Source organism: Piliocolobus tephrosceles, chromosome 12 (genome assembly GCF_002776525.5).
Source record: "Piliocolobus tephrosceles isolate RC106 chromosome 12, ASM277652v3, whole genome shotgun sequence".
In the NCBI taxonomy this organism is placed as follows: Eukaryota; Metazoa; Chordata; class Mammalia; order Primates; family Cercopithecidae; genus Piliocolobus; species Piliocolobus tephrosceles.
This window is the reverse complement of record NC_045445.1, coordinates 93,586,050-93,610,090: the sequence shown is the minus strand read 5'-3', so window position 1 is coordinate 93,610,090 and position 24,041 is coordinate 93,586,050. Positions and strand designations below refer to the sequence as shown.

At 39.9% G+C, this 24,041-nt stretch overlaps 1 protein-coding gene across 2 annotated transcripts in view; it reads left to right on the top strand.

Moving 5' to 3' along the window:
- Positions 1–1,487: 1,487 nt before the first annotated feature.
- RRAGB (Ras related GTP binding B) overlaps positions 1,488–24,041 on the top strand; it is a 46,033-nt gene continuing 23,479 nt past the window's right edge. For both annotated transcript variants that reach the window (XM_023202148.2, XM_023202147.1), the window contains exons 1-5: positions 1,488–2,249; positions 3,151–3,184; positions 6,002–6,101; positions 13,108–13,174; positions 15,385–15,607. In XM_023202148.2, coding sequence (XP_023057916.1) covers positions 2,158–2,249; positions 3,151–3,184; positions 6,002–6,101; positions 13,108–13,174; positions 15,385–15,607 — 516 coding nt within the window. In that variant the 5' untranslated portion in view covers positions 1,488–2,157. The remainder of the gene's footprint in view (positions 2,250–3,150; positions 3,185–6,001; positions 6,102–13,107; positions 13,175–15,384; positions 15,608–24,041) is intronic.

Sequence of the window (24,041 nt, the reverse complement as noted above, 5' to 3'; positions counted from 1 at the left end):
GTCCGTGGGCACAGCCCCGAGGGTGGAGCCCTAGCCAGGGACCCGCCTTTCTCTGCCCAGCACTTCCCTACCCCGCACCTGTATCACAAGCTGGTGCATCGGAATGCAGGGTCTGCAAAATATATCAAACAGTGATCTTAGGTTTTACAACAGTGATGTTATTCCCGGGAGCAATCTGGGGAGGTTCAGACCCTTGCAACTGGAGGCTGCATGGCCCCTAAACTGTAATTTCTAATCTTGTAGCTAATTTGTTAGTCCTGCAAAGGCTGACTGGTTCCCAGGTAAGAAGGTTTTTGTTTTTTTTTTTGGGGGGGGGGTGGGAGGAGAGGGAAGGGCTATTATCAATTTTGTATCAGAGTTAAACTATAAACTAAATTCCTTCCCAAGATTAGTTCGGCCTATACACAGGAATGAACAAGGACACCTTAAAGGTTAGCTGTAAGATAGAGTCGGTTAGGTCTGATCTCTTTCGCTGTCATAATTTCCTCAGTTACAGTTTTTGCAAAGGCAAGTTCAATAATAGTACCCTTCTCTTCCTTCCTTCCCATTTTTTCTTCTCAAAGTAATATATGTATACAGTTATGTATAAATAATACATGTAGTATATCATATATATTAATTATAAATAATATAACTAACAAACTACACATGTATTAAAATAGCATCTATAACATTATTTAAGTATTAATTGATTATATTAAATATAATTGTCATATTATCTTATTATATATCATTTATACATTATAGAAATATATATAGCACAGAAGGGCTTCAGATAAAAAATAATAGTACCCTGACATATCACATCCTGTCCCCTACCCCACTCTCCAAAAGCAACATCTTTGAACCCCTTTGGGCATTTTTCCTGGTGTGCATACCCCTACCGGTAGTCTTTCTGTTATCAATTCTAGACTTTACTTATTTATAGATGGGGTCTCGCTATGTTGGCCAGGTTGGTCTTGACCTCCTGGCCTCAAGTGATCCTCCCTCCTCAGCCTCTCAAAGTGCTGGGATTAAAGGCATGACCCATCATCCCCAGCCCTAGACTTTATTTATTGACTTCTTACTATGGTATTTCCTGTACTTCCTGTTTTAAACAAGTGGGAAGATGAATGCGTGTGTTAAAATTCCTGACGAATCCCTGGTTTCAGCAATAACGATAATTTATACAGCACTTGCTATGTGGAAGACAGAGTTCTTAGCGCTTTGGATGTATTAATCATTTAATTACAAACTTGATTGCAAGAATTAACAATAAAAAGCAGGAAGGCAAAGACAATGCTCAGTCTTCCCCGTCAAAAACCATTACCGGTAACCAGCAGTAAAAGAGAGAAGCTCAGAGGCACTGAAATTGCTACCGGCTCCTTTAATTCTCCATAGCGGATGAGTGGTTCCAGGCTCACCTACATTAAACAGGCTGAAGGCTCCCAGCGCCCTACCCCGCCGGAGGCGCGGAGCCTGAGCCAAGGCCACGTGACGATGACAGACGGCACTCTGGCTTTCCCGGAGCTGTCTCTATGGTATTCTTCCCAGCCCACCCATCCCTTTGGTAGCGGCAGTCACGTGACAGACCTCGGGTTTAGGGCAGATGCCCACGTGATCCTGGCCTGCAGTGGGGTGGCTGCGGTGAGATACCTGGGTTCCTGAAGGGCGGGCGGTTAGGTCGTAACTACCGCCTCCGCTGGCTGACTCTCCGAGCGGCCGGGCTCGGAAGCAACGAGCCAGCTGAAGCGTTCACCGCTTAGTGCCTACGGCACCGGTCAGCTCTTTCTGCCTCCTCCGCCTTCGCGGTCCTCACCTCTTTGCGGGTGAAGTTACCTTTGGGTTGCCAGACCTTGGGGCCTGAGGCCCAAACTCGGGACGAACCCCAACCCACCTCTCTTTTCCTGACATTGTCCAACTCTTGCTTTGTACCACGGAATCACTTGGCCTTAGAGCTAGCCAGCTCGGCTGTGCCTTGAGGCCAGGTTTGGGGAGATAAAGGTAACTGTGGGGAAAGCGGCCCCCCAGTGGACAAAGGCGGAGGCAAGAATAGAGCAAGCCTGAGGGCCATAGGCGATGAGAATTCGCAGTTGAGGGGCGAAAAAGAAAACAAACAACAAAAAACCCTAAAGACTACTGAAGATTTAGAAGGGACTGGAAAGGACTTGTTGCTCAATGGAAGAATCTGACTCTGAGAAAACGATGGAGAAAGAAAATCTGGGGCCGAGAATGGATCCACCACTAGGGGAACCGGAAGGATCGCTTGGGTGGGTGAAGGGTATTATGTCAAACCTGGAAGTGGGGGTGTTCAAATCGAAGGGAGTATTGTGAATTAGAACACTTCTCCCCACCCCTCCGTGATCAATTGCTTTGATTTACCAGTAATGTTGATTGGTATTATGCTTTGGACGATAGGATAAACTGGAAAGTGAATTGGTGCTAACTGGGCAGAAACAACCCTTGGGAAGGGGCTGATACTCCTGGTGGTGGTGCTGGGGGAGTGTTCTAATTAAAGCAGTTCTGAGTTGCTTTGAATTACCAGTAAAGGAGATTTGCTGTCACCAGGTTGGGGATGGAAAGACTAGGAAGAAGATTTGCATTTCCAGGTCAGAGACCAGTGGCTTGAGGGTGTTTTCTGTGCTAATTTGTACCTGAATTTGAGACTTATATCTACTTTGTGCCTGTGATGAATGAAATAGGGCTTGGAAGGACAGCTGAAGGATTAAAAAGATACTTCCAGATTTTAAAATTAGGAGGCTGAATGCTTTTTATAAATACAGGATATTCAATATTCAGTCCTCAAATACAGGATATCAATATACTCTATTTTTTAGAAATAGAAGATATTGTTTGATTAAAGCAGCTGCATTGTTTTGATTCATTTAAGATGATGAAAAATTGAATCTTGAATTTTAATGACTCATTTGTATTCCTAAATACATCTTCCTAGAAGTTCTCTCTTGAACTTCTACTTAGGAGATAGGGAGCATACACACAGTTTTATAATTTAGGAAAATGGGGCCTCTATTCATCTCAGGTCCCACACAGCTGTACTCAGCTGTTGTACTAAACATGCTCTTTTGTACCTCCATGTTTGTTTATATTTCATTAATTTCAATTTCTAAGGGAATTGGATCATAGAAACTGTTTTTTGGTTTATATCTGCAGGTGGGTGCTACCAAATACAGCCATGAAGAAAAAGGTAAGACGTGTTAGATACGTCAAAACCATGAAGGTAAAGGTAAGAAGTTGATATTCAGGAAGTTTGTGATATATATACACCATCTTTTCTGGACTATTGCAGGAGACTTCTATGTGGTCTCTCTGACTCTCTTCCCCTTGTATGCTATCTGGTTTAATTTTTCTAATATGAAAATCTGACTGAGTCATCTACATACTTAAGAACCTTTAGTAACTTCTTTAAGCCCGTGGAATAAAATCTAAATGATTTCATGGTCCTTTAAAAATCTGTTCCTGACCAAACCCTCTGCCACACTTATGCACCCTATCGCAGCCATGCAGAATTTATTGTTCTCCAGATTTACAAATTAATTTGCACTTTGTGTAAGCCATATACCACACACCATACAGGCCTCTGTCTGCACATTTATTTTTAATGTAACTCAAATGTTACCACTATAAGGTCTTATGTGAGTTCTTCAGATGGAATTGGACACACCTTCCTTTGTGCTGTCATAGTACTGTGCCCTACGTTGGGGTTTAGGCAGAATTGCTAAGAGTACAGCTCAAGCTAATTTCTTAACCTTTTGGGGCTTCCGTTTCCTAATTTGTAAAATGGTAGTAATACTATTAACTGTATCATAGGATTGTTGTGACATTTAAGTTAGTAAATGCCTGTAGAACACTTAGATCAGTACCTAACATGATTAGCCTTGGCAAGTCTTTCATAGGCAATTAAAAGAGGTACATTGTATAAATTAATAACTGAAGGAAATGTACCATATTTTGCCTTAGCTTCATCTAATAATTCAGTTCTGTAACTACAGTTTGCTAAGGGAATGTTCTTGATGAGCCTGTCTGAAGTTGCTTTCATCAAGAATGCCTAAAAATATCAGACATTTCTACATGATTAAGAACAAAAATTAGCTTGATTTAATCATTCTGCAGTGTATACATGTATCAAAACATCGCATTATACCTCCTAAATATAAAGTTATTGTTTTTCAATTAAAATTTTAAAGAACAAAAGCAAACTTTTTGTGGCAACTTTAGACTGGCTCAGCAGTGACATTTCCTTAGTGAGATAAAGTTATGTAGCTAAAATTGTTAGATTAAATCAAGCCTGAGTGTAGTATATTTTCATCAATACTCCTTATATTTGTAATTAAAAATTTTAATAAAATATCTTGGGATTGAAGGTAGAATATAGATTCCCTTCATTTGAAAAGCAAGGTAAGGCTGAGCACGGTGGTTCATGCCTGTAATCCCTGCACTGTGGGAGACTGAGGCGGGCGCATCACTTGAGGCCAGGAGTTCAAGATCAGCCTGGCCAACATGGCAAAACCCTGTCTGTACTAAATATACAAAAAAAATTAGCTGGACATGATGGTGCATGCCTGGAATCCCAGGCATGGGATGGTGGCTGAGGTGGGGTGGCTGAGGCACAAGAATCACTTGAACCTGGGAGGCAGAGGTTGCAGTGAGCCGAGATCATGCCGCTGCACTCCAGCCTGGATGATAGAGCGAGGCTTGGTCTCAAAAAAATAAAAAGAAAGAAAGAAAAGGAAAGCAAGGTAATTGGAACTATATTTCATAAATTCTAGATTTGAAAGGACTCTCAAAAGTCACTTTACTAAATTCCCTTTTAGTACAAGAGTATACAGCATCTTTGACAAGTGCTCTTTGTGTGAGATGCTGACATTGACAGGAAGGCTGCTTACCTTCATGAGGCTACCCTTGCCCTTGGACAATTCTCACTGTCAGATACTCTCTTGCTTTATATATTTGTTTTGATAACTTGCTTGTTCTTTTGATGTACATACTTGGAGCATCTGTTATATGTTAGGCACTGGAGGTATGAGGGGACTCTCTCTCCCCTTCCAGAGCTCAGAGTCTTCTGAGAGAGAGGGACAGACCCCCCCAAAATAAGTAACTGCAGTGCATTATAGTCTTTGCAATAAAATAACAGTGCCATGGGAGGACAGAGGTAAGACACTTAAGTCAGCCTAGAGCATTGGACTCAGAATATTTTCTTGCAAAAATGATCACTGAACCAAGTCTTGAAGGGTAACTGCAATTTAGCTGAAGGAGGAAAGAGAATGGATAGTTTACTGGCAGAGAGTACTGTGTGAAACAATGGCACAGATGCAGGACCTTCCAGAGGGTTGGGAGCAATCAGAGGGACTACCAGCAGTTCAATTAAGTGTGGCTGTAAGCTAAAACTTTCAGGCTAAGAGGGACAGGAGATGAGGGATGAGAAGTAGATAGACTAGATCAAGGAGGGTCTTATATGTAGTCTAAGGATTTCATCCTGCAGGCCATGGGAAGCTTTTGAAAAGAAAAAGGAGGGATAGTAATAAATGGAACAAGAGCATAGCGGTAAGTGGAAGGGATGAGATCAAAGGCAGAGGTGGAAAGATTGACCTTGAGCAGGAGGAGGAAGAACTTTCAGTTATATTGCAATCCTCTGCTAGGTAATTCAGTTAACAAAACATTGGGTTATGATAGAACAGGGTTTAGTTTCTTCTAAACGTGGTATTTTTCTAACGTGTTACTGAACATATTAACAGTGCATCTTAATAGCATAGATTCAGTGTAATTCTGTCACCTAAAGGATGTGTGTCCTGTGACAGGTAAGTGTCTGGCTTCTGGAATTCTAAGTATCTCTGCATTCACCCTTGGTTGGGAAGAGTTTAGTTAGTTGTGAGTATCCACACCAGGTTGTTGGTACTGTCAGTTCAGGAAAATATCAAATCTAGGAGAGAAATAGATCCCTTTAGACTTGATTTGCTCTAGATTGCTAACTTTTTTCCTTTCCTTTTCCCTACTTTGTCCTTAGGTGCTGTTGATGGGTAAAAGTGGATCTGGTAAGACCAGCATGAGGTCTATTATCTTTGCAAATTATATTGCCAGAGACACACGTCGCCTTGGTGCAACAAGTAAGATGTTTTATCTTATCGTAACGTCAGGTGATCTTAACTCTTAATAGTCTGCATAACACACTTGTTTGCAGTAGCTTGAGGATGCAGAAAGGTTGGGGGATTTGTTATGGAGCATGTTTACCCTTTTTGCATTGGTTCTCAAAGAGGTATGGCCTAATTCCAGTTACTGCTGCTTGCTCTCTTCAGGGAGGTTCTTTTCTTTCTAGGTTGTTTATGAAGTGAATTGCCCTTATCCAGCTTTTTGTTTATCCTGTTATTTCTTAAACAAGCATTGTTTGTTCGTCTTGTGGGGAGAGTGTTTTTAACCCTTATACAAAGGGAAATTCATAGGTATTAACAAGCATAAGAGTAAAATATCCTAAGATTTTTTAAAGCAGTAGTTACACCTTGTCTTCGTTAAAAGGTAAATTACGGTGGTGGGAAGGAAAGAGGTTAACTTGATCTGTACTCTGCTACTTCTTTTCCTGGATGCACATAGATGATCTCATTAGAGTTTTGGTTCTGATTTAGGGAATATGTTGTTGCCTTTTATAGTTTGAGTGTTAGTATGTACTAATTGGGCTGCCACGGACAGTGAATGTAGGATCCTGGGAGAGCCCTTCTGTCTCTGGGTTGTACTGCCATTTCCTTCTGCAGCATTCAAGCATTTCTGGATTCTGCTTGGTCCTTGATTTTTAGGGACAGGCCACCCACTACTCTATACAGTTCCTGAAGTTTCAAAAACAACAGCATTTTAAAAACACAGTATGTTTCAGACCCTAGGATATAAAGGAGAAGGAAACCTCATTTCTGTTCTTATGGTGCTTGGAGTGTAAGTGTAGACTCTCATAATTGGGGCAGCTTTGATGACTAGAAAGCTGTTTCTTGAATGTATTTTTTGTTGTTGTTGTTTAAGATGGAGTCTTGCACTCTCTTGCCCAGTCTGGAGTGCAGTGGTGCAGTCTTACTTCCTGGGTTCAAGTGATTCTTGTGCCTCAGCCTCACGAGTAGCTGGAATTACAGGCACCCACAACTACGCCCAGCTAATTTTATATTTTTACCAGAGACAAGGTTTCACTGTGTTGGCCAGGCTGATCTCTAACTCCTGACCTCAAGTGATCTGCTTGCCTCTGCTTCTCGAAGTGCTGGGATTACAGGTGTGAGCCACCATGCCTGGCCTCTTTCTTTTTTTTTTTTCTTTGTTTTTTGTTTTTTTTTTCTGTTAGCTTGTTCTCTTTCTGTTCTCTTAAGCCTCTACAAAAATTTGAGGATAGTCATTGTCTCAGTTTGTCCTAGCTATCTCTTGCCTCACAAATCTTTTTTTTTTTTTCTTTTTGGAGACAAGAGTCTTGCTCTATCATCCAGGCTGGAGTGCAGTGGCATGATCTCAGCTCACTGCAACCTCCTCCTCTTGGATTCTCCTGAATCAGGGATTCTCAAGGGATTCTCCTGAATCAGCCTCCCAAGTAGCTGGGACTACAGGTGTGTACCACCACATCCAGCTAATTTTTTTTATTTTTAGTAGAAATGGGGTTTCACCATGTTGGCCAAGCTAGTCTTGAACTCCTGACCTCAGGTGATCCTCCCGCCTCGGCCTCCCAAAGTGCTGGGACTACAGGTGTGAGCCACCATGCCCGGCCATCTTGCCTCACAAATCATGTCTTTCTTAAGTTAAAAATGTCCAGCTCTTCCATCTATTTCTCATTTGACATATTTTGAAACATTTTTAAGGACTTGTTCAAACTTGTCTACATTTTTCTTATGGTACTGAGATTGGATGCAGGTGGAGTCTGATCAGGGCAGAGTGGGCCTATCACATCTCTTATTCTGGACATTGCATTGCTGTTAGCACGGTCTAACATGTATCCTCCTTTTTTGGAGTAACTTTCGTTATGAAGAGTCTTACCAAAAAACCCTTTCAAATATATTGAAATTCCCTTTCAAATATGTTGTTGTTAAAACACATGCCCTTCTGGCTTTTGGGCAATTAATATTTTAAACCAAAGAATAAATGCTTACTTCTATTAAATTATTTAGTTTTGTTTGTTTTAGCCCATGATATGTTCCTGTACCCTTTGTTTGTTAACTGTGAAATTCAGAACAAGTCCAATCCTTTTTTTCTCATCCATAAAAAAAGGGATTGGATCCTATTTTCATTTTAGCTACTTATTCTCTTATCTGATACATTAGCTATCTTTACTAACTCCATGGAGTTTGTACATTTGATGAATATCTCATCTAGTTTTCATCTAAGTCATTGGTCAAAAGTTTTGGTCAGGATAATGTCCCATGGCCTGTCATGCCTCTATAATTGACATCTGTATCTCTGGCCTCTGGAAGGTCTACCTGTCCAAACTTCTCTCTGTCTTGATTTGATAAATTAAAACTTTTTTTTTTCCTTTCAAGTTAAATATCTGGGCCTAATTACCCTTATGGTTTCAGTAGATTAGAGAAGCTAATGGTTACTGAACAACTGTTATTTGTCAGGCTTTTGTGTACTGTTTTATTTACTTTAGTTCTCATGTTGACTTCATTTTTATAGGGAATAAAGAAGGAGGTACAACTTAGAAGTTAATATCACTAAGCTAGGAAGTATCAGAGCTGGAATGTCAATCTATGCTCTTCCCTTATTCCTTATGCCACATTCTATCTAGCTTACCCTCTCCTAACAATTCCTGGCAGACGTATTTTTATTTCTGTTTTAAATTCTGCACACTTTGTTGAAGCACCTTTTTCTAGTCCATTTGCTGTTGCTGTTTTTATATAGCTGATCAGAATTGACTTATTACCCTGAATCCAGAGAACAGTCTTGCAACCAACATTTCAGAGCTATTCAAACTGCTTGAAATAGTTTTGATATAACCTAGCAGCCTTATTGTGAACAGAATTTTGCGAATTATATGAACCCTATACATTAAGGCAAATCATTTAGTTAGCAAGTACTTTTCTGGAACTTTCTATGTAGGAGGCACAGAGAACAGGACAGAGCTCTTGTCCTTAAGAATATCTCAAGCAGGACCTTTATTACTAATACTTTGTTAGTAATCACTGTATCTCCTTACAGGTAGTGAAAGTATACTTTAAAATACTATGTTTTAGGATATCATCATTAGCTAGTTTGTCATTGCTAAAGAAATACCTGGGTTCTACTGCTAAACTTATAGACAAGTTCAAAATACATATATAGTGCATTACTTTTTACTTGATAGTCCTCTTTATGTAGTTGCTGATTTTCTTTAAAAGTAGTAAGAGTACTTTTAAAATATTACATTGATTTTAATGTTTTAGTGTTTTTCTAGTTTCTCATTGCTGAAAATAGTCCAGTTTTATTTTGTTAAACTTAGAGCCTACTGTGTTTTGAAATTTGAAGTAAGAGTACATGATGGTGATATTATTAATTTATTAGGGGGCTGCTAAAATGTATTTGTTGGAACAGTAAACTTGTCAATAAGATTGATTATGAAGTATTTTAGTCTCAAACACTGTTGACGGCTCCAAGATTTCCTACCTTCTCAAAATTCTCTGTTCCCTTGGCTTTTATTTAATGCTCTGTTACCCTGGTTTTCTTCCATTATCTTTAACCATCCCATCTCTCCTTAAAAAAAATCTTTATCATAGTATTTTCTTCTTTCTGCCCCGTAAGTGTGTGTCATTCCCCAAAGCTCTGTTCTTGGTTCTTTTTAGTTGTTCTTGTGATAATAGGGTAGGAAGACTAGGAGAGCCAGAGAGCCATATATGGAAGACATGAGACTAAAGAAGGAAGCAGGAAGTGGGTGGTTAGATCATACAATGTCTTGTAAGCCAAGTTAGGTAGTAGGACCTGAGGGTAGAGAGAGTTTTAAACAGAAGAGCGATATTTTACAGGTCCCAGGGATTAGGGAAAATGTTAAAAAAAAAAAAAAGCAACATGAGCAGATTTATATTTTATATTTTTAATTTTCAGTTTTAATTACAAAAGTAGTACTTGTGAAAGATTCAAACATTACAGACGTGTAAAAAGCCTCTTTTCTCCCTCTCAGGCCTGCTTCCTAGGGACAACCACAATTAGTAGTTTTGAGGTTATCCTTCTGGCCCTTTCTTTTCTGGGTGTATACAGTTGTGCATATGCAGAGATACATGGTTTTTTTCTGTTTAAAGAATAATGAAAATCTGCATTTTGGAGAGAGATCACTCTATAATATGGATGATAGATTGGAGGGAGGCAAGGTTAGAAAGAGGTTGATAAGTTAGGAAACTATTTTAGTAGACTAGGTGAGAGATGATGGGGGCTTGATTTGGGCTAGGGTGATGATAGTGGATATGGTGAGAAGCAAATGGATTTGAGATCTATTTAAGAGATAGAGTCAGCCAGACTTTCTGGTAGATTTAGGGAGAATGATGAGGAAAAAAGTGGACTGAAGGATGAAACTGAGATTTTGGCTTAGGCAACTGGTTGAATTCACTGAGATAGAGAAGACTGAAAGAGGAATAGATTTGTAGGAAGAAAGGGGAGATGATGAGCTACATATACTTGGATACATTGAGTTTGGGATACTTGTGGTTTATTCAAATGGAGATTTGTAATATATGTCAGAAAGGTAGGAGAGAAATCTGTCCTAGAGATACCTGTTTCTGAGTCATCAGTGTCCAAATGGCAAATAAAATAATACGAATAGACTACCTTGCCTTGGGGAAGGTGGCCAAGGATGGAGTCCTGAAGAACTCCAACATTTAAGGGACAGAAAGAAGAATAGGAATTGTAAGGGAGGATCTGCCAGAGAAGTTGTAGATATGATATCAGAGACCAAGAGAAGAGAATTTTTTGAGAAGAGAGTAGTCAACAGTGTCATGCTGCAGAAAGTAAGACAAGGACTAAAAGGTCCACTGGATTTGGTTATGGGGCCATTGGTCACTTGATGAGAATAATTTCTATGATATGGGAGTAGAAACCTGATTTCTATCCCATGTGCCCCATGTCTAAACAGTCACTGAATCCTGTCACTTCTTTTGTTATTGTCTTTCCCTTTCTCAGTAGCACTTCTTTCCATTTTTTTTTAGTACTAGACCGTATACATAGTCTTCAAATTAATAGCAGTTTGAGCACCTACTCTCTCGTAGACTCTGTTGGAAATACAAAGACATGTAAGATATGATTCCTTTTCCAAGGAGGGGGAAGTAAAGGGGAGAAGGGAAGTAGTTTGAGCACCTACTACGTGCCAGGCACTTTATGTATGATAATTCATTGAATCCTCATAGTAATCCTGTAAGGTCAATGCGATGCCCTGCGCCCCCCCCCTTTCTTTTTTAATAGAAGAGGAAAGTAATACTCAGAGCTTAAGTGACTTGCCCAAGGTCACACAGAGAGGTAGAGCCATGATATTTGAATGAAGATTTGTTCGACTCCAAAGCCCGTGCTTTTTAAAATAATGCTCTGCTGCTTACAATGTAGTTTATAAGAAGATAAAATTGCACAAAAGTTAGATAGCAGTCAATTTAAGCAACAGCTTTGAGATAGTCATAGGGGAAATATCACTGTGTGATTGATTATCACAAATTGTATAGATTATAATTCCTAGACTTTGATAAATTTTCAGGATAAAATCTTTCGTTATTACTCCTTGGGATTTTTAGTGCCTGGCAGAGAGTAGATGCTTAATAAATGTTTGAATGAATTCAGAGGGATAGATGACGGTAAGTGGGGGTAGCCAGGCAGGGCTTTTAGAGGAGGTGGGATTTAGGCTGGCTCTTAAAAGATGAGTATATTTTGAAAGAAAGATGGGGAGGGCTTTCCAGGCAGATGAACAGAGTAGGTGAAGAATAGAGGGGAGGGAAGTGTAACTCAGAGGTCGCAAACAGGCAGCCTGTATCCTGGATAAGACCTGTAGATGTGTTTTGTTTGGCCCATGTGATATTTTCTAAAAATGGGAATTAGTTATCAACATGTAAAAGTTTTCATAAAAATACGGATTTCCCACTACTGCTGAAAAACTTAAAGATCTGGTAACCCAGAGCCCCCATTCCTGCATGGCAAAGGAACCAGAGCTGAGTAACTGCTGCTCACTCTACTATCCCATTGGGTAGATGTTTACCCTCCATATGTGGCCAACTTTGCTCATATACGTTTACTGGCCTGGCCCCTGTTAGCAAGTTTGCGACCCCTGGTGTAAAGTATTTTGGGGGTTGGGGAGGTAGTGGGGTTTGGGAGGACTGTGAATAAACCAAATTGGGCTGGAGTGAAAGGCTTTATTAATGTGGATCATTGGGGAATGTATAAGTAGACTGGAAGCCAAATTGTGAAGGACCTTGAATGCCTCCCCATAGGCATGGAGGAGCCATTGAAAGTGTTTTGAATGGGGAGTGACATGTTCAAAGTAGTGTTAAGAAGATGAGCCTGGCAGTAGCCTGTAGGATGAAGTAAAAGTGAGTAAGGCTTTTTGGTGGGGAGGTCAGTTATGGAGCTATTGTAGTAGTGTAGACATGAGATGATAAGGGGCTTCCTTAGTGTTTGTGGTGGGTTATAAAATAAGGAATGGAATTGAGAGAGATTACAAAGGACTAGCAATGTATTGAATGTGGATAGAAGAGTCAAAAGTGGGAAAAAGTTAGGGTCATTAACTGGAAAGGAAATCAATAGCAGGAGTTCATTTGGTTATGTGTTATGTTTGTTTTTTGTTACTTTTTTAAAAATTTGTGTGTGTGAGGTTGGTGGGGGCAGGTGGGACAGGGAAGACTGATTAAGTGGTGTATATCTATTACATGTTGAAATTTTAACACAAGTATTGTAATTGGAGATTGTTTCTGCTCTAAGTATTAAACTACTAAAAAGTAAAATGACTTACATGAGAGCCAATTCTGTAGCTCAGGGTAGTTTAGGTGCCCACCTTGCCACTAAACCACACTACTCAGCTGAAAATCACCTTCTTGTTGTGGCTTTGAGCATTTCACTCCACTTTGGTCCTTCTAAATTTCATGGGTTAGTGCTTTGCTTATTTTGAATTTCACTTCACCTTCTATAATTACTAGATCTGTCATATTTGTCTTCCAGTTGATGTAGAACATTCTCATGTTCGATTTCTGGGAAACCTGGTATTGAACCTGTGGGATTGTGGTGGGTAAGTACCATCTGCTTACTTGTTTATGAAGTTGATGTCAGTAATCATGGCATCTAGCATATCAGCATGGTGAACACACCTAGAGTAACTATCATTTGTAATAGATTGGATAGAAATTACTTCAAAATTGACACTTGATTCAATAAACATCTCTGACTTTTATGGAATTGTGAAAATGCCCTCTGTATGTGACATGTTTAAATAGCACTAATCCAAGCTCTATCTAGGTATCTGTAGTTTGGGATAGATTATCCCCTTTTGTGGAGGAATAAATTAGGTTTCTGTCTCAGGCATCCTGACACCAGTGCTGAGCTCTTAGCTGTCACACCATACTACTTTGTTCTTAGTAATAATACGTCAATAATTTTCTCCAGGCAGTCTCAATACTGTAGATCAGACACTGAGCACACATTCTCTAGCTAAGTTACCTACTTTTTGGAAGAGTAGGAGGTAGCTCTTCCTCTTATGAGCAAAGTATTCACCACATATTCCATCACAAATGTACACACACTATGGATGTATGCTGATGTTGCTCCCTACCCTATGGCCATTGCACCTCTGTGCTGAAGGAGCAGTGTGCACTGCACAGTGGATAGGAGCATAGGTTTTGGAGTCAGATTGGGGTTTGCACCTCAGCTCTGTTAGCTGTGTTATCTTGGGTAAATCATTTAAACTCTCTGAGCCACAGTTTCTTCATCTGTACAGTAGTGAAGGCAATGGTACCAGCTCATAGGGTTGTTTTGATGATTAAGATGATTTATACAAAGTTGCATGGCAGAGTGCCTCACAAAATGCATAGATATTGTTAGCTCAGTGTATCCCTGCTCTTAGCATAGAGCCAGCCATAGAGTGGGTGCTCAGTGAATATGTGTTGAAAGAATAATGCAATAGCTAAATACTCTATAAGAAAATGACTCAATTCCTCATAGCAGATGGATCACTTAATATCCTAGCACCTATCTCCATACAAATCCTTCCTCATTATCATTGGTTCTAATTTTCTAATCCGTGTTAAGACATTAGTCCCAAGTCCCTTGCTTTTAGGCACTAAGATGTGATGATCTTCGTTGTTACAGATAAGGCAGCTGAGGCCCGGGGAGATTATGATTCTGCTGAGTTCACACAGCTAATTAATAGCAAAGTGCAGGACTAGAACCTAGGTTCCTGATTTTTTTCTCCTACTACCGGATGCTACTGTTTTCTGCTGGCCAAGTGATAATTGAGAGCTTCCTGGAAAGTAGCACTTAGCCTAAGGAGCAGAGAGCAACATCTACAAAAAAATACAAAAAACTAGCCGGGCGAGGTGGCGGGCACCTGTAGTCCCAGTTACTCGGGAGGCTGAGGCAGGAGAATGGCGTAAACCCGGGAGGTGGAGCTTGCATTGAGCTGAGATCCGGCCACTGCACTCCAGCCTGGGCGACAGAGCGAGACTCCATCTCAAAAAAATAAATAAATAAATAAATTAAAAAAAAAAAAGTTATCATTGGAGTCATTTTAATGTAGTTTAGAATATTTGACTACTGAGTTATTCATTCAGCAAATTTTCATTGAGTACTTAACACTGTTAGAAGCTGGGAAACAATGAAGAATAGTAACATACATGGAACTTGCTATCTAGGGAAGTGAATGGTATTAATGAAAAACTCACAAACAAGTGTAATAACTTGTGGTAAGTGTTAGAAGTAAGAGGAATATATTGATATAAGAGCCTATGCTTGGTGGATTGACCTGTCAGGAGGCCATGGGCAGTTTCTATGAGGAAATATGGATTGAACTGAAATCTAAAGAGACAAGCAGGAGTTAACTAGATGAAGAGGTAGGGGGTAGCATCTGAGACAGAGTGAACAGCATGTGTAAAGGCTACATAGTGGATAAACCATGTGTCACTTGAGGAATTGAGAAAAAGTCAGTGTGTTTAGAATATAAGAAGAGGGGCAGAGAAATGGATCTGGTACAGGAGAATCAGTGGGACCTGGTAAGAAACAGAAAAGGGGCTGCACCAAATGGTTGACATGCTTTGCAAACTTCTTTTGTTGGCTCAAGTTGTGCTTCCAGAGGTAAGAAGGTAAGGCCAGACTTATTTGTTATGATTTGCCCTTTAGATTGAAGCCTTAAGGTTATCTTTCACATTGATCAATCCAACAAAAATAGGTCATAAGGAGGAGTGATTGAACTGAGGATTTGCTTACTATATATCTTTTTTCTACCAGGCAAGACACCTTCATGGAAAATTATTTTACTAGCCAACGGGACAACATCTTCCGAAATGTGGAGGTTCTGATTTATGTCTTTGATGTGGAGAGCCGCGAACTGGAAAAGGACATGCACTATTACCAATCATGCCTGGAGGCCATTCTGCAGAACTCTCCAGATGCCAAAATATTTTGCTTGGTACACAAAATGGATCTGGTACAGGAGGATCAACGGGACCTGGTAAGAAACAGAAAAAGTGCTGTACCAAATGCTTGACATGCTTTGCAAACTTATTTTGTAGAGGTATAGGTTAATTTGTACCATTTTTTCAGGAATAAAAGGTCAGCAGAAGTTTTCAAATAAAATTTTGTCATTTGTTTTAACAAAACACTCTTTTAAACACATTTTCAATGATAAGGGAAAGATATTATATATTAGTAAATAATTTTCAGAATTAGGCAAGAAATCTGTCCAAGTGATCTCACTAAGCAGCATTTATTTATTTTTAAAATATATTTGCTGCCCCAGTTTTATTGTCCTTCAAAGCAGGGAGGTAGTGTCAAGGTTAAGATCCACTAGGAGTGAGATGAAGAGAGGTTGCTGATTTCATTAGATTGACTTAGGAAATTGGTATATACCAGTTCAAGTGCCAACCACAGTGTGTTAGGCACTATGTCAGGTCCCTCATATTGCACTGATATAGTAAATTTCTCTTTCTGACATGGGAGTTAGTACACACAAATTTAAACCAGAGAAGGCACAGTAGCAGGTGATGTCACCAAGATAGTGTAGTAGGAGATAACCAGTCTTCATTCCCCTACAAAAAACACAAATATAGATAGCTATCCACAAACCAAAATAGCCCCGAGAAGGCTCAAAGGCCCATTATAGAAAGACATAGTAAAATGGGTAAACTCCTGCTTAGCTGTGAGACTACAGGATTGGCAAGTCATATAGTCTAGCTTCAATATAGTCTGTCTAGTTTGCTCAATATAAAATAAGAGGATTGGATTTTAAGGTCTATGCTGAAAGAGAAGATCCTTCTCTATTTCTAAGGGTATGAAACTAAGGAAAGCAGTTTTGGGATATGCTGGTCATATACAGGAATACAGTTACTCTTTGAGTTGGAGTATAAGAATCTAAGGAAATCCTTTAATGAAAGGATGTTTTGGTAATTGCTCTGGTAAGGAATACTTCTTTATATGACTAGTTACAGGATTGCCTCCACTGTTCTAGTGTTTTGATATTTATAGGTTAGCTTATAGGCTTTCAAAACCATTTGAAGGGTTCCATATTTGACTCAGAAAACTGCTTTTGATTATTTAGTAGTCTTTTTAGCTCTTCCTCAACTTCTGTCATTAAGTATTAATTAGTATTTAATACCTAATAATTAATATGGTTTTAATTCAGCATAAAATCATGTGTGTAACTTGGGTCTTGAGTTTGTGAGGGCCTTGTTACTGTGCTTGCTGTTTTATTCTCGTTTGCTTTTAAAAATCACTTTATTTCCTAGCCAAAATTGCAGTAGAAAAACTTACAGCATTCCAATAAATGAGCTCCTTTAAACATTTAGAAGTGTTTTATTCACTTGTAATTTTGTGTTTTTTTAGTATTTTTATTTATTATTTCAGTAGCTTTATGGTTATGTGTGGTTTTTGGTTACATGGATGAATTGTACTATGGTCAAGTCTGGGCATTTAGTGCATTCATCACTTGAATAGTGTACATTATACCCAATAGATCATTTTTCTTCCCTCACCCCCCACAACCTCCCCGTTTCTGTGTCTCCAATGTCCATTATACCACTCTGTATGCCTTTGTGTACCCATAGCTTAGCTCCCACTTACAAGCGAGAATGTGCAGTATTTGGTTTTCCATTCCTGAGTTACAAACAAGAGATAGTTTGACTTCCTTTTTTCAATTTAGATCCCCTTTATTTCTTTCTCTTGCCTGATTGCTCTGGCTAGGACTTCTAGTACTATGTTGAATAGAAGTGGTGAAAGTGAGTATAATTGTCTTAAGGGGAATGCTTTAAACTTTTCTCCATTCATTTTGATGTTGGCTGTGGGTTTCTCATAAAAGGCTCTTAATATTTTGAGGTATGTTTCTTCTGTATCTAGTTTGTTGGAGGTTTTTTATCATAAAGAGATGCTGTGTTTTGTTGAATTCTTTTTCTGCATCTATTAAGATGATCATATGGTTTTTGTTTCTATTCTGTTTATATAGTGAATCACATTTATTGACTTGTGTATATTGAACCATGCTTGCATCCCTGGGATGAAATCGACTTGATCTTGGTGAATGATCTCTTTGATGTGCTGGTAGATTAGGTTTGCTAATAATTTAGTTGAAGATTTTTGCATTTATGTTCATTGAGTATATTGATTTGTAGCTTTCTTGTTTTATGTCCTTTTGTGGCTTTGGTATCAGGATGACACTGGCTTTGTAGAATGAGTTAAGGAGGATTCCCTTATTGTCAGTCTTTTGGGGCAGTTTCAGTTGGATTGGCATCAGTTCTTTGTCTCATAGAATTTGGCTATGAATCCATCTGGTACTGGGTGTTTCGTTTGTTTGTTTGTTTTGTTTTGATTTTTTGGTTAGGAGATTTTGGGCTTTTTTTTTTTTTTTTTTTAATTTTTTCGTCTCCCTAATTTTTTTTGTCTTTTTTCGGGTTTTTTTTTTTTTTTCCTGATTCAAGCTTGTGTGGTTGTGTATTTCCAAGAATTTATCCATGTCCTCTAGATTTTGTACTTTGAGTGCATAGAAGTGTTCATAGTAGTCTCAGTCATCCTTTGTATTTCTGTGTTATCAGTATGATGTTTCCATTTTCATTTCTGATAGAGCTTATTTGAATCTTCTTTTCTTACTTTATCTAGCTAGTGGTTTATTAATTTAGTTTATCTTTTCAAAGAACCAACTTTTGTTTCATTGACCATTGTATTTTTTAAATTTATTTTCAATTTTCTTGAGTTCTACTCTAACCTTTGTTATTTCTTTTCTTCTGCTAGCTTTGGGTTTGGCTTGTTCTTGTTTCTCCAGTTCATTGAGGTGTGATGTTAGGTTGTAAATTTGTGATCTTTTTGTCCTTTTGATGTAGGCATTTAGTGCAATAAACGTTTATCTTAGCACTGCTTTTGCTATACCCTGGAAATTTTGATAACTTGTGTCAGCATTTTCACCCATTTCAAAAACATTTTTAATCTCCATCTTGATTTTATTTTTGACCCAAAGATCATTCAAGAGTAGACTATTTAATTTCCATATATTTGTATGGTTTTGAGAGTTCCTCTTGGAAATGATTTCTGATTTTATTCTGCTTTGGGTTGATTCAATACTTGATATGATTTTGATTTTTTGAAATTTATTAAGCCTTGTTTTGTGGCCTGGCATATGGTCTATCTTGAAAAAGTTCCATGTGCTGACAATAAGAACGTATATTCTGCAGTTTTGGGGTAGAATTTTCTGTAAATGTCTGTTAAATCCACTTGTTCTAGAGTCCAGCTTAAGTCCAGTGTTTGTTTGTTGACTTTCCGTCACAATGATCTATCCAGTGCTGTCCATGGGGTGTTGTAGTCCTCCATTATAATTGTATTGCTTTCTATCTCTTTTTCTTAGGTACAGTAGTTTCTGTTTTATGAATCTGGGAGCTCTGGAGTTAGGCGTGCATACATTTTGGGTTGTTACATCTTCTTGTTGAATTGATTTCTTTATCATTGTATAATGACGTTTTTTGTCTTTTTTACTGTTGTTGATTTAAAGTCTGTTTTATCTAAGAATAGTTATTCCCACTCACTTTTGGTTTCCATTAACATGGAACATTTTTCCTACCCATTTACTTTAAGTCTATAAGCATCTTTACAAGTTAACTGGGTATCTTGCAGACAGCAGATATTTGGTTTGTGTTTTTTTTTCCATTCTGTCCATCTATATCTTTTAAGTGGCACATTTAGACCATTTACATTCAATGTTAATATTGACATGTGATGTACTGTTGCAGTCATCGTGCTGCTACCTAGTTGCTTGATTTTCTTCAATGTGTTACAGTTTTATAAGTCCTGTGAAATTTTTACATTCAAGTGTTTTTATACTGGTGCATATGATCTTTAATTTTGATATTTAGAACTCCTTTTGCATTTCTTATAGTTCTGGTCTAGTGGAGATAAATTCCATCAGCATTTGCTTGTCTGGGAGAGACTTCATTTCTCTTTCATTTATGAAACTTGGTTTTGATAGATACAGAATTCTTGGCTGACAGTTATTCCATTTGAGGAGACTAAAGATAGGACTCAATCCCTTTTGACTTGTAAGATTTCTGCTGAGAAGTCTGCTGTTAGTCTGATAGGTTTTCCTTTATAAGTTATCCAATACTTCTGTCTCACTCTTCTTAGAATTCTTTCCTTCATGTTGACTTTAGATAGCCTGATGATTTGATAATGTCCTTTTTATAATGAATCTCCTGTGAGTTATTAGAGCTGCTTGTATTTGGATGTCTAAATTTCTAGCAAGACCAGGAAAATTTTCCTCAAATATTTCCTCAAATGGGTTTTCCAAGTTTTTTGCTTTTTCTTCTCCCTCAGGAACACCTGTGATTCTTAGATTTGGATGTTTTATACCTAAACCCATATTTACTGGAGACTTTGTTCATTTCTTTTAATTCCTTTTAAAAATTTTTTATCTGATTGTGTTAATTTGAAAGCCTTGTCTTCAAGCTCTGAAATTCTTCTTCTACTTGGTCCAGTTATTTCTTTATGTTGGTTTTTAACTTTCTCTTAGATATCATTTAGCAACCTAATAATTAACATTTTGAATTCTTTATCTGATATTTCAAATATTTCATTTTGGTTTGGATCCATCACTGGAGAGTTCGTGTGATCTTTTTGGGGGCGTTGTAGAACTCTGTTTTTGCACGTTACCAGAATCATTTTTCTGGTTCCTTCTCATTTGGGCAGATAATTTCCTCTTATTATTTTTAAATTTATTTCTGATTTTACTGGGTTTTAAAATTTTTTTCTCCCCTTGAGGATGTGACTTTAATGGGTGTAGTGTATGGTCACCTAGCTTTGGCTCTGGGTGCTTTCAGTGTCAAAGACTGTGTATGAGCTCTTTGGTTGTAGAGAATCTTTGTGCAATGGCTTTCTTAGCTGCTGGTTATAGTAGCAGTGTGCTGGGCATGTGAGATGGCTTACTGTCTCCCATGGGCCAGTATGGCAGAGGTCTCATGAAGCTTATCTCATTTCCCCATGGTGTATATTTTGTTATTTTTGTGAAAAGTATACTGGGGAAAAAATAACAAAGTGCATACCACTGGAGAATGAGATAAGCTTCATGAGACCTCTGCCATTGAATAGTTCAGCCTTTATGCTAGTACAGGTACCCACAGGTGAAAACCAGCTGCAGCTGAAGCAGGTGGGTATATGCAATACCCCGTTTGTGGGTAGACGGCCCAGCCTTGACTGAGCTGGTTGGGGGAGCTCTCTGAAATGTACTGAGGTCTTTGCAGGGGGACAGAAAGGAGCCATCTCAGCTCCTCTCCCAGGCCAGCAGGAAAGCCATCTGCTTCCCCATCATGCCCTTGTCCCAGTGTTCTGGATATTCAGATCAGACAAGCACCTCTGTCCATCTGCAGGAATGCTGACATTCTGTGTAAAGAGGGGTTGTGACTTTACTTCTTATGCAAGCCTGAACCCAGAAGGCACTCCTCTTGTGGAGACGTAGTTACCCTGAAGTGCTCCAGAAAGACTGTCTATAGGCACACTCACGCTGAGTTCCTGGAAGAGAAGCCCCACCTGTATCTGCAAGTGCTGGGCAAGGGGGAGAAGTTTCCTTCTCTAGGTCCCTTCGTGAGCCCCGGAGCTGCCTGACTGCTGGGGTAGAACTGCAGTTTTTCACCACTGAGCATGGCCTTGTACCTGTGCCTCTGCTGAAACTTCTGGGACTCAAGGCCTGCAGTCTGGTTTCTTTTGTCCCACAGGGTGGTCCCTTGATGTGGTGCACTCCCTGCTCCCATAGCACTGTGGCAGTCCCTGAGGGCCAGACTGCTGTGAATCCTGCTGCTCATCTGGTCTAGCCACCTTGTGGGGCTTCCACACTCTAAGCTGTTGCTGGGGGAATATGTGCAAAGCTTCCAGTGATGTGAAGACACAAGGATTGAAGGTCCCTGAGCAAAACAAAGTCTCACAATGGGTGCACATCCAGCATGGCACCCACTGCTATAGCTCAGGTCCAGAGGAAAAGTGAAGGGACCTTGTGCTAGGAAGGTAATGCCCTTGAGGAGTCCCTAAATCACAGCTCACTCTGGTACTTGTGCTCACGAGTGCAGAGAAACCCTCTTTGAGCTTGGATACCAGCAGTCTGCTGCAAGGGCCAGAGAGGCCAAGAGCACTCCCATCTCCCCTGTCCACAGATTACTAAATCTCTCAGGGTTTGATCTCTGCCAGCTTCTTGTTACTTTCTTTTTTCTTTTTTGGTGTGTCACAGATTCTTCCAGTGAACTCTCTGATAAGCACCAGCACTCTCCGCTTAACATTCCGTTTGGGCTACGATTATTCACCTGTAATTTTCGTTCTTCCTTCTGAGGAGAATTGGTCACTGATGCTTCTTATCAGCCAAGTGGAGAAGCTTTCTGATGCCTCAGGCTGTGGCCAGGTCTGCAGGATGTGCAGTGGCTTAGGCTCTGCTCTGAGCTTCAGAGGGGGACAGTGTTGGGTGGATCTGGACCAAGCTGCCCTGCCCTCTGGTCTCCCAGCAGCAGGTGTAAGCACAAGCTATGATAAGTGTAGCAGGGGAATGACATAGACTCTGAAAGATTTCCCTGGCTAAAAATAGCATTACTGTGATGGCTTTCTCAGATCCCAGCTATAGTAGTAATGTACTGGGCAGATGAATAGGCTCAAGACCTCCTGATTAGCTGGGATGGTGTGGGTAAATGATGTTAGCTGAGGTCATGCAGAAGTTTTCTCCTTCTCAAGTGGTGTGTTATTGTGTCAGCAGATGTTGTAATGGGCTGCACCAATTGGTCTCTGGCCAGGAGGTGGTGTTTGCAGGAGAGAGCCAATTGCTATGGTGGCCATGGGATTTGTGCCTGGCTTATGATACCCAGGGGAAGTACTTGTGTCTCAGGCGATGGGCAAGGCCATGAAACTCCCAAAAGTCCCTGTCTGTTGTGTTATGCTACCAAGGCAGGTGGAGGGGCAAACCCAGGTTTGGGCTGGGTCAACAGATTTGCATTCTGGCTCCTCATGTGTAAGCACAAGCAGTGGTCCCAATGGGGCTTGGAGGGCAGTTCCCTGGCCACTAGGGTAATGTTCCAGAGAGAAGCACAACTGACTCTGCTGCACAAAAGAATCCACATTGGGAGGAGTAGCAGGTGTGAGTGAGACCCACCCAACTCCCTCACTCTTGACAAGGTGGGTCTCACACCCACAGTCTTCTGCTGGCAACGGCTAGCTGGGTCCCAGGCAGTCTGTGTTCAGAATGCAAAACTGCCCCAGGCCATAAGCCTTCCTGCTGCCTGAGACAGAAGCCACGCCTTTCAGGCCTCACCTCTCCTTGTTTGTTCATGAAGCTGGGACACTTGGCTGCTGCTCCTGTGGCAAGAGCATACTTCCCACTCGCCCCTCGGTTCTGGCCAAGGGAATTTGTCCCCACTCAAGAGATTAGAGTGCAAATCTCAGTTGGGAGCTTCTCGCATCCTGTGACCACTGCCTGAGTTAGCTGTAAGGTTCCTCTATCAGGAATGGTTTCCTTCTGTCCCCACTGGGGTTTCAGGGTACATGCAAAGTACTGCTGTTTTTCATATACTTCCTACTGCTTACCAGGTCAACTCCAGTGCTGGGTAGGGTTAAGGTGCTCCCCTGTGGCCTGGCTTGCTCAGCTCCTCAGTAGGAATGTGTATCGAGGAGACATTCTCTCCCCCTTTCATGCTCTGGAGACTCACAGTGGTCTGCCTGGCTCATGGTGTAGGTTGCTGCCCACCACTTCTTTCAAAGTGTCTGAAGTTTCTTTCAGGTTTTCTATTGAGTTCCTGTGTTCCTTCTTGGATAAAAGTTTACACTGTGAATCTCTACATACCACTCTGCTGTTTCCAAGCAGGTGAGGCCCGCTAACAAAGCCTTCAATCTATCATCTTGGAAAAAAAAAATCACTTGTAATTTTGATTAATCATCTTATTATTTTCTAAATGCGTATATAAAGATTTCCAAAGATAGATTAATATTCTTCAAGATACTTTAAGCTTAATTAAGAAAAGTATGTTCTTCATTTTATTAACAATATAGACTTAGAAGTTTTAGGTAAAATGGTTAGTGTACTTCCCTAAATATCCATTTCAGCTAAGGTTGCTGCAAAATTAATTGTAATTTTGAACCATGAATTTTAAATCATAACTAGGCTCAAACACATCTTTCTTAATGAAAATAGGAACCATTACAATTAGCACATTTTTGCCAACAAGAAACACATTTGTTTATTCCTGTAGCACAAAAATTCGTGCTTCGGGATTCGACAAACTCTTGGAAAGCATTTTCTGCATCGTGCTGGCTGTGGAAGTGTTTTCCCTACAAAAGGTTGTCAAGATGCTTGAAGTGGTAGTTGGTTGGCAAGAGGTAGGGTGAATATGATGAATGAGGCAAAACTTTGTAGCCCAATTCCTTCTACTTTTGAAGTGTTGGTTGTG